At 38.1% G+C, this 10,669-nt stretch overlaps 1 protein-coding gene across 1 annotated transcript; it reads left to right on the top strand.

Annotated features, from left to right (window-relative positions):
* Nucleotides 1–2,854: 2,854 nt before the first annotated feature.
* On the top strand, nucleotides 2,855–5,133 carry LOC146628213 (interferon-induced transmembrane protein 5-like). The gene is made up of 2 exons (XM_085357652.1): nucleotides 2,855–3,094; nucleotides 4,775–5,133. The coding sequence occupies exons 1-2, from the start codon at nucleotides 2,888–2,890 to the stop codon at nucleotides 4,994–4,996; spliced, it is 429 nt and encodes a 142-aa protein (XP_085213778.1). The 5' UTR covers nucleotides 2,855–2,887; the 3' UTR covers nucleotides 4,997–5,133.
* Nucleotides 5,134–10,669: the final 5,536 nt, after the last annotated feature.

Here is a 10,669-nt window from a genome sequence, read left to right as displayed (position 1 = left end):
AGAATCTATCACTATCCTTTGGCTTATATAGAGCGACAAAACAGGGATCTATTTTTTAAAAAAATACTGATACAACTACTAATAAAATCTCACTCTATGCGAATGATGTGTTATTATATATCACCCAGCCAGGAAAGACTATTCCTGCCATATTAGACAAAATTAAGTTATTTGGGTCTTTCTCTGGATACAGGATAAATCTGAATAAAAGTGAACTAATACATGTGAGTAACCCATTCAGTATAGCTTATGAGAAGCTCACTTATCTGGGTATTCAGGTTACAAAATGCTATTCCTCTCTATTAAAATCTAACTTCTCTCCCTTAATATCTGAGCTTCAGTCAAGTGTACAATTCACTTCCTATATCACTCATTGGTAGAGTTAATCCTATAAAAATTATAATTTTGATTGTGGTTGTACTTATTTCAACATCTCTCTGTATTCCTTCCTAAAACATTTTTTAAAAACCTGAATTCACTCCTCTTACCTTTTTTATGGGGCAATAAAACACATAGAATTGCTAGGAAACAGCTTTGCAAGTCTAAAACGGAGGGAGGGTTAGCGCTTCTGAATTTCTTGTTCTATTACTGGGCTTTGCATATAAAATTTATGACATACTGGTTAGCAGACAACGGCAATCCCCTCACATGGTCGCAACTGGAGCAGGAAGCTTGTCAGCTTTACTATATAGCTATACTGCCCATTGATAAGTCTATGTATGATGGCAATGTGGTAATACATAGCACCCTATGTATTTTTAAGCAGATTAAACTATGTTTTAATTTGAAGTCTCTATCCCCTATTACACCCATTGTAGGCAATCCATCTTTTAAACCATCTATTCTAGACAATGCATTAAAACAGGTAGGACTTTGCTCAGTCAGTCATCTATATTGGGACAGTGTCTTTGCCTCTTTCAATCAGTTACAAGAGATATACAAGCTATCAGGAAGAGACTTTTTTAGATACCTGCCAGACTCTGTCAGGAAATATACAGGTCTTTGAGAGTCTCAACATTTCCGGTCTTGATAAGTGTCTCCAACTTTCACCTTGTAGTGAGAAATTTATCTCTTGCACCTTTCAGAATTTAATGTTAGTAAACCCTGCAAGCTCATCCTTTATCAAATCTAAATGGGAAGAAGAATTAGGTATCATAATCACAGACACTCAATGGGAAAAAGGTTTGCAGAATATCCATAAATGCTCCTATAATGCAAAACACTTCTTGATTCAGTTTAAAGCTTCATCTACACTTTACTAGAGAAAGGTTAAATAAAATATACCCTGAGGTCTCTCCTATATGTGAGAAATGCTCCGTAGCTGAAGATACATAAGCCACAGTTTTGTTTTTTGTCCCGAGGTTAAAAAATATTGGGCCGACATCTTTGATTCAATGTCTGAAATTCTTCATGTGTAGCTGAACCCTGATCCACTAATAATTATTATGTGCATCTTTGATGATACTGTGGGAATAGACAGTGCAAAGTGATGTTTGATTTCCTATTGTATTATTAACGCAAAGAAACGTTTATTATTATCATAACAATAAATCAGATGCGCGGATGTCGAGCCAGAGCAAACGCACAGTCACCATGGGGACTTCAGCCGAGATCTAGGTTGCATCAGAAGTAGTTGAGTGGCAGATCTAAGTGTTCTAGCAGGAGTATGTGGTTTGAGAAGTTCACTAAGATAACTCGGCGCTAATTTACTAATAGTTTTGAATGTAAGGAGTAATATTTTAAATTGAATACGGTACTTTATGGGCAGCCAATGCAAGCTAGCTAAAACAGGAGTAATAGGGCAAAATTTCCTCGTACCAGTCAAGTGGCGGGCTGCTGCATTTTGGACTGTTTGCAGTCTAAGAAGAAGAGAAGAGGGAAGACCGTAGTACAAGGAGTTACAATAATCCAACCTGGAGGTCACAAAAGCGTGAATAAGCTTCTCCAGGTCCTCATGCGGAACATAATGCCTAGCCTTAGAGATAAGGCGCAGTTGGTGGAAGCTAGATCTCACTACTTGGCTCATTGGTCTTTTAAAACATAGTCTGTTGAGTCTGTTTAATTCCCTTTCAAATGTATATAATCCTTGTGTTTATATCAAAATGATTTTCAAAAAAAAAGAAAACAATGAAAAGGACAAGCACTTGATTATAAAGCGTATCCTCTTACCCTGGTTAACCCTATTGTCCAGCATAAATTGGTCAGTGGCCATCTACTGTGGGATCTTCAATGTATGCAACTGTTACAATTTGTTACAAATATTACAATTTGTTTGGCTTCAGCTTAAAAAATAATGTTCAGGTTGGGTAATTTACTTTATTTTATGTAAGAAACTGTGACCGTTCACATGAAAACCAAATGAAATGAACTGAACTAATAGTTCTTATATGTTTTAGAAATGTGTCCTGTTGGTTGTGTTAACCCACTCTGTTCCCACCAAGATACAGATGCCTGCCTCAAGACCTCTGGCAGACTCTTCATCAGACATATCAAGGCTTTTCAACATCATTCAAATGGCCTTCACCTTCACCCAAATCACCACGCACCACCTTCAAATCTCTAGGAAAATTATTGTTTGGATACTTTTCTCAGCTACAGTTTATATATTTGGTCTTTCTCTCAGAGAACTGTTTCCCTGTCTTCTTCTCTCTATCTCTATTTCAGTCTCACAGGCTTGACCACATAATGACAGACCTGCAGTGCATTAAAGGACCCTGCCCATGGATGCTCTCCCTGCCACCTCCCTCTTTATGGGCCTTTTTAAGCCTCTCGCATAGAGGAGTGGGGGGAGTACTCTCAAGACGAGGACCAAGCATCTGGAAGGATAACAAGCTCACAAAGTTGTCTATCCACTTACAGCTAGGATTCCCCTCTCTGAACGCTAACAATGGACAACCATTCCTACAACTTCCCTTCCGACTGCACCCCTCTTACCAACTGCAAATCTGCTCGCAAGCCTGTTGGATCCACTGTAGTGAACATGGGGAACACTGGCAAGAATCCTCCCCGAGACTATCTAGTCTGGTCGCTGTGCAACACCTTGTATGTTAACTTCTGCTGCCTGGGTTTCATGGCGCTTATCTACTCCATCAAGGTGAGGCCTTGTGCTCTTTTTCTTTCTTTGCTTTTGAAAATGTTTTATAATCAATTTACAGACATCTAACAAAGAAGGGTCTACATTGTTAACTCAGTCCCAATTAAAACAAATCTTTCTATTAATGTATTTATTTTTAAATAAAGTAGCCTTCATTGTTGTCTCCAGTTATTTAAACTCTTTATTAAAACATTTTGAAAACAACAAAGGCAGAAACACTTGGATACACTTGATGAAAAAAAATGGAAGAATTTCTATGCAGTGTAATACTAGACTTTTGTCAGTCTTGAACAGCTTAATGCTAACAAGAACATTGTGTTACTATAATTGCCTCAGCCTTCTGCAATGAAACTTGGCAGCAAAAGCAAAAGTTGTGCAAAGTTGGCAAGGATACTTATGAAACAATGGGCAAAAGTCAAGCACCAATGAGTGGCTGCACCTACAATAACATTTCTAAAAGAAGCAGCGGGAACCAGCAATTACATTTTTGACAAAAAGAAGAAAATTGTTTTCTTTTAACCATGTGTAAGTGAGGGTATAAACTGTAAAAAGAGGGGAAAAAACCCTGCATACCCTATGATTTTTAAGGTGTTAAAAAAAATTCTTATAAAATGAATATGGAAGCATTCTTCATTTAAAAATTGTACATTTTACTTTATTTTTTTTACAGATTTTTTATGTGTAAAAAGCAGAACAACTTCTAGCTTTTCCTCTGTGTAAAAGTTCTGTTGCAAAATCTTTGAGTTTGATTAAACACAGTAAGATTCTGAAGCATGTAAAGACTTATTATTGTCTCTGGTCGAATGTCTCACACAGTAGAAAGCAGGAGCGCCCTTTACCACAGGAATGGAGCTGCAGAGAAACATAAAACAAAACAAAAAACTTAACACATTTTAAAAAGTTAAGAAGTCCTGGAAAATTGCATTTTCAAATCTTGTTTGGAAACACCGCATGACTACCTGGAAATAAAAGTTCCCGAAAATCTCACCACAAAAGGGTGTGTATACCCTTTATTTAATTTTTTTTCTGCATGCACGCGGTGCAGCTCAGAATCACAGGGCCACTGGCTCAGCACTCAGATTAAAGACAGTCACTGGTTCCTTGTCTGGGGAGTTAAAAATGGCATAATTGGTATCTTTCTAATGGGCAAGTACTCATGGGAAATTAGAGAGTTGTATGGAAGGCCCTGGCTGGGTTCTTTCCACAATAAATGGATACACTTAGAAGCTATTCAGTCTGCCCTGGGTCAGCACTGAACCAGATCTGTGGGACAAGCTGTCTATAAACAAAAAGATGATCTGTGTTTTACCTTCTTTATTTACAGTGAATTCATATTATCTTTTTTATGTAGTGCAGATGAAGCTTTAATGTCTCTAGATGTCCCACAAGACTTATGAGACTGAGGAGCAGGGGCGTAATTTCCAGGGGGGGTTATGACCCCCCCCCCCCCCCCCCCCCCCCAATAATCAGACCCAACCAATATATAAATAGGCTGTTCATTTTCTTTACTCATTTCAGTTATTACCAGCAAAATAGTTGCATGTTTAATCATCTGGGAATTTACCCAGACTTTCAGCACAAAGTTACGTTGATGCTGAGGAGTCTTCATATTTAAATTACCAGTTAAAACTGACTACACCAGATGTCTTAATATGAATTTGTCTTCCTGCATCTTTGCAGGCCAGGGACCAAAAGACTCAGGGCAACCTGCAGCTGGCTCAGGAGTGTTCGGACAAGGCCAAATGGTACAACATCCTGGCAGCCGGCTGGAACCTTCTCATTCCACTCCTGGCCATCGTCCTGCTTGTCCTCCTGCTCGTCCACTTGGGCTCGTCTCAGGGCTCTTTCGACTTCCTTGGAGAAGATGGACTCCAAAACTTCCTGAAACTTTTCAGCTGGTAGATGAAGGCAAGAGATAAGAGTGATATATGAAGAAGGCATTTGATTTAAATCAAGAATATGAAGGCTGACATGAGAATTTATTACACTCCTAACCTAAATGGGAGTCTGGACTTGGGCTGGCCTCTCTACCCCCTAATCAGCGCCAAAATACCATTTTAACTCAAAGGAAATCATGTCAGTGCATTATGAGATGGTCTCAAAAATGCGGAAAAGTAAACTTAAACTTACAAAAAATAAAAATTAAGAACAAACACATTAAGAAAAAGCATAACAGAAATTTCACACATGGGATCTGAAACACTAATATTAAAATTTCCCCATTTTAATGTCAGCCTTACTAGGATTGGTCAGTAGAGATGTGAAGCTGACCAAAGACTGAATAAGTATTAGTATTGTATTGAGACTGGGAGCTGAATCAAGTTGAGAGACTGAGCAAGCAGCTACTCTGCATCGTTTTTGTTATTTATTGTATTTATGAGTGAATTTGAATGATCTTTTGTCAGGTTAGAGAAAGAGAGAGAGAGGGAGAGAGAGGAATAGCAGAGAGAACAGGGGGCTGTGGAGCTGATGTCTGAATACCACGAGGATGAGAAACCACTTCACAAAAGGACAATCAACATTCATCTTGCATTGACAGTCAAATATATTTTATCTCTCAGCAGGCTTTAAATGTTATTAGTCACGACACACATTTATTTTTTATCACTATTCCTGTGATTTTATAAGTATTTTGAATTTCTCTTGCTGTCTTATAAATGAGTTAAATAAACCAGTTACTGTTAACACTTTTAGCACAAAACTTTTATTCTTTTGTTTAAAAAAACTTTTGCTCAATTCATCAAAGATCTACAAATGCTTTTCAGGTCTTTCAGGAACATAGAGGCAAAGAGGCGCTCCATTAAATTGCGGTTTTGCACCTACACCCAACTTTAAAGGTATCATTTTGGGCCTCATATGTAAGCCTGTAGGGTGGTTCTAAGGCAACGGGAAAAGCATGGTTGTTTTCATAGCAGCTGTGAGCCTGCTGTTTTGCCAATTATATACAGCACATCCTATTTCTGGAAGCTGCACAAATGTGCCCTGCAGTTTTGAGGCAGTGCCGACCACTACAGAGGAGTCAGCACCAATGTGGAGGCCTGCAGTGAAGGGGCAACATGGCTCATTTCCACTCAATCTGCTCTTTGCTCAGGCATTATTACAGACTGAATGGGTGTTGCTCCCTGTTTAGCACTCTGAGACTTCAGAGTCAACATGTTTTTGTTAGTTTACTCGTCTACTGCAGATGGACTCATTAGAACAGCCTTAAAACACCAGTTTTAAACAAATTATTACTTGTTCTAATAATTGGTAATATATCTGACAACATTCTTTAATTTGTTCTAGTGTTGCTTATATTTTAAGGAGTGAAGATTGTAGATACAGATAGAGCAGTATACCATATGGTTCAATTACATTTTATTTACATAGCATCAAATCACAACATTGGTCACCTTAGGATGCCTTATATTATTAGGTAAAGACCATAGAAAAACAAAGATAACGCCCCAAGAATCAAATGACCTATGACCAAGCACTTGACGACAGTGGGAAAGAAAAATACCTTTTAATAGGAAGAAACCTCCAGCAGACGCTGGCTCAGGGAGGGGCAGCCATCTGCACTGACCAGCTGGGGGTTAGGGGAAGGAGACAGGATAAAAGACACACTGTGGCAGAGAACCAGAGATTAATAACAACTAATGATTAAATGATTGTGGTGTATAAGCACATTAAACACACCCCTCAGCAGCCCTGATCAAGCCCTGACTATAATGACATGCGTTTGCAACAGCTGTCCCAAAATGACTTACCCTTCCAAGTGTTTTCATGTTCAGCTAAGCCCTGGTTACCATGTGCAACCCATAAAAAGAGAAATCATTTAGAAATGTACGCTCCATGTATGTTTTTTTTTTAGCCACACATGCAATGAATCAAACTTGTACTTACATATGTAAAATATACACCCACGAATACCTCATGAGCAAATCAGAAACTAACCTTTCATATAATTCTTCAGAGGCTCTGTTTGCCCTCCTGCAACTCATTTCCACTCTTTGATGATTTGGGTGTCCTGCTCCTACTAACCTCCCACCTTCTGGACTCCCATCACATTAGCAGCTTTTCCTTTGCTAGCAACTTTATTTATACACACCCAAATCACAGCCTGTAGCTTCCAACTTTCTATTTTCCTCTTGTGGTCTGAGAGAAATGCTTACAGATGTCTGACCCATGGAGAATTACAGGATAGGAGGCGGCACCGCATAGGGAGGTGGTGCTAACTTCTCCATACTCTTTCTCGAGTCGCAGCTGAGGCCTGTGGGAGTAAAGACGTGCAGGAGGACTGCTTAAACTCGTGCTATCAAGTCAGTCAGGAGACGGAAAAACTTCTTAGCAATGAACTTCAGTTGTTTTTTTTTTATAGTTGTGTGAAGGTAACTCACACAGTACGAATTTCATTGCTCAGTGTAACCAATGTATTTTGTGGTGTATATGACAATAAACTTCTTGAATCTTGAATCTCTAACATTTACACTAACCTAAACTCAATCATTAGTTTTCCAATATTGGTTTGTTAGTGTTTTATGTCAAAACCAAACCATAAAGCTACCGGTTTATGGCACTGTAACAAAAGTACTTTTACTCAAATTACAACAAGATAAACAACTAAACACTTTTTCAAGACATTTTCTATGAATTAATAAAAACCGTATCATTACTGGACAGTCTTGGCCAATGAACTATCAAATAGTTGAGAGTTGATATCTGCTATCAACTTTTTGCTGTAATTTTACACATTTATATTTTTATTTAGGACACAGACATATTTCTTTGCAACAGCAGCTTTTTCTGTCACGGAGAAAAACTGACACATAGTCTTAAAATTATTATTCTTTTTCATACATAAAGATACATTATTACATTGCCACCTGAAGCAAACATTTTCTGGTTCAACATCTGGGCTACAAGGGTACTAACCAGGTGTAGAAATTGTGAAGATGCTGTGCTTTTGTGTTGTATTTAGTCTCACTCTGGCTTATCACTTATTTGAGTCTAACCAAAATTGGTGTTCTACAATGTGCTCCAAGATGTATATGATTATGAATATGATTTCTACACATGACACTGTGGAGAAAAATGTGCTTCAAGTCATTCATAAAGGGTCACATAGTTTCAATGATGTCAGCATTGTCTGTAGGACATGTATCAACGTCACAGCAATCAGGAGTGGTTTATGGAATCCATCGCTGGAGTACAATGACTCAAAATTTTCCTACAATATAGTACGGTTGCTACGGTACAATCCTCAAAAGTCCAGTACTGGTCATTACAATTCATCATTTACACAGAAGTCAAACTGATTCCCAGATCATTTCTTCTTGTAGCACGGTCCAGGTTTTAAGAGCAAGTAAAAACTAAATTTTGTTTCGTAACACTCGATAAGCTTTCTTGCCACACCACAGCTACATGTTTTCCCTTTTATGGATAGCCTAGATAGCTGGGCTGTTGTTGTATTGAAGCAGGACAATGGTCATGTTGTTTTGAACAGTGTTTACATTAAACTGCAGCGCTACAGGAGGGTTAAATATCTCATTGTCTCCTTATTAGCACCAGAATGACCTAACTGAAGTGTAGCACTACGAACATTTACACATAGGGCCAGAATGTAGGTTTGCAAGAGCGGTTTATGCCTAGGAACAGCTCCTTTTGGTGAGTTGATCCAGCAGAAACAGAAGCGTAATGTGAAAAGCTAATTTCTCTTGTGGGTTGGCTCAAATATAATTCATGTTAGGTTAATGTGCTAAAAACAAGCAAAAATTATAGCAACTTTTGGTAAGTTACTTGTAAAGGATCACTATGGTCTAAGATACATCATGTTTTCTTTGCTTATTTTCTTTGTAAATATCCATCCATCTCTCTCTCTCTCTCTCTCTCGCTCTCTCTCTCTCTCTCTCTCTCTCTCTCTCTCTCTCTCTATATATATATATATATATATATATATATATATGTATATAAAGTTGTATGTATGTATGTATATAGATTTAAAGTTGTTTGCTGCAGCATATTCTATGTTTCTGCATCCCAGCATTCAGTGATTGCCTGACCCCTTGTGGACAGAAAGCTTTCAAAGAAAGAGACTGGCATCTAATTCACTGATGCAAGACATTCCTTGGCCTTTTCAAAATAAAAATTTAAAATATAAGAAAAACCTTGGTTTACATCACATCACTGTGAGAGGAAAAAGACTAAAGGTTTATTCATTAACTATGAAGAGATATAATCTATTATCCATATGAAATGTTTCCAAGCAGCTTTCATACATCTATCAAAAAAGTCTCATTAGCTCAAAGAAGTATTCAAGATTATGTCTCTGTTTTGTAATTCTGTTTCAACTTCAGCTGGTTCACTCATTCTCAGTCTAGACCTTGATATGTTTGGAGGAAGTCAGGGGAGAGGTACAGCAGTGAGTGTCTACAGCCATCTGTAAGACAGGGTGGAGGCTCTGTCATAGTTTGGGGCTCCATTTGTTGTTGTTGTTGTTTGTTGTTGCTGTTGTTGGGGGAAACCTCTCAAAACTTGCTTATTAGTCAAAGTGATTCCGACATCATCTGTTCTTGCGAAGTAAAGACAATATTTTGCAATATCTGGCACTCAATAAGGGCTCTTCCTGGACCTGATCACACCTTGGCCTAAAGCGGATCACATTTTTCTAAGAAACTGTGGCTGAATAAAAAGGACATGACTATAAATAAAGCTTTATTCACGGGTTTTAAGTAAACATTTTCATTCCATGCTTTTTTTCCTGCATGTACCATCAGCATTAAGATGCATTTATTTAAAAGGTAATGATTTTTTTTTTTTTGCACTTTTGCTCTTGAAAAGCACCCTGTGTATGAAAGCATTGCGAAAAATAACGAACTGACCCGCAATATTTCCTGTTAAATAGCAATATATGTTGTTTTATTATTTAAATAAGTTGTATAAAGATTACATTTTTCTTTAAGACCGTGATTGGGGAGTTGCTGGTGCAGGACAGCAGTTTTCAGCGGTACCGGGTGGGTGCAGTGTAGTCAAAGTTGTGATCCTCCGCTCTCGATTAAGATTATGAAAAATGCATCAGAGAGAAATTTCTCAGTCTTCCCGCAAATGTAAAAGGAGTTGCTGAGGTATAATGATGCAGCTCTTAAGGGCTTTTCTTGTCCATTCTTAACCTGTGTATTACCAGCAATTGTGTTTTTAAGCAGAAAAATTATGTGTATACCTACATGTCTGTATAAGCTCTGTATTAGGGACGCAAGGTGCGACGTTTACGAGGTGGTCTTTGAGACAGAAATCAGAAAGTAGAGCGCGATTAAAACAGCAGGAAAACGGAAAGCGCCAGGTGTGCCAAAAAGTGATTCCACTCTGCTGCCCTCTTTGGCCAGATCTCTCTTGAAAAATACATTTTATTGCCAATGACACTTATGATATTAAACAGTCAATTTGCCAAACTCATTGACTTGTACTTGTGATCAGAATGTGCTTTCTGGGTTAAATTGACACGATATAATGGAAATACCGAAAGCAGCAGGTTTACGACCTTGCCAAATCACAAAGCTTCTCCCCGGGCAGAGACACCTGACAGATAGTTTTGACACA

The sequence above is a fragment of the Diplotaxodon limnothrissa genome, linkage group LG7 (assembly GCF_057381915.1).
Source record: "Diplotaxodon limnothrissa isolate DT_005_m linkage group LG7, D_limnothrissa_male_GT1.1, whole genome shotgun sequence".
NCBI lineage: Eukaryota > Metazoa > Chordata > Actinopteri > Cichliformes > Cichlidae > Diplotaxodon > Diplotaxodon limnothrissa.
Note: the sequence above shows the minus strand (reverse complement) of the source record. Positions and strands in the feature narration are given on the sequence as shown.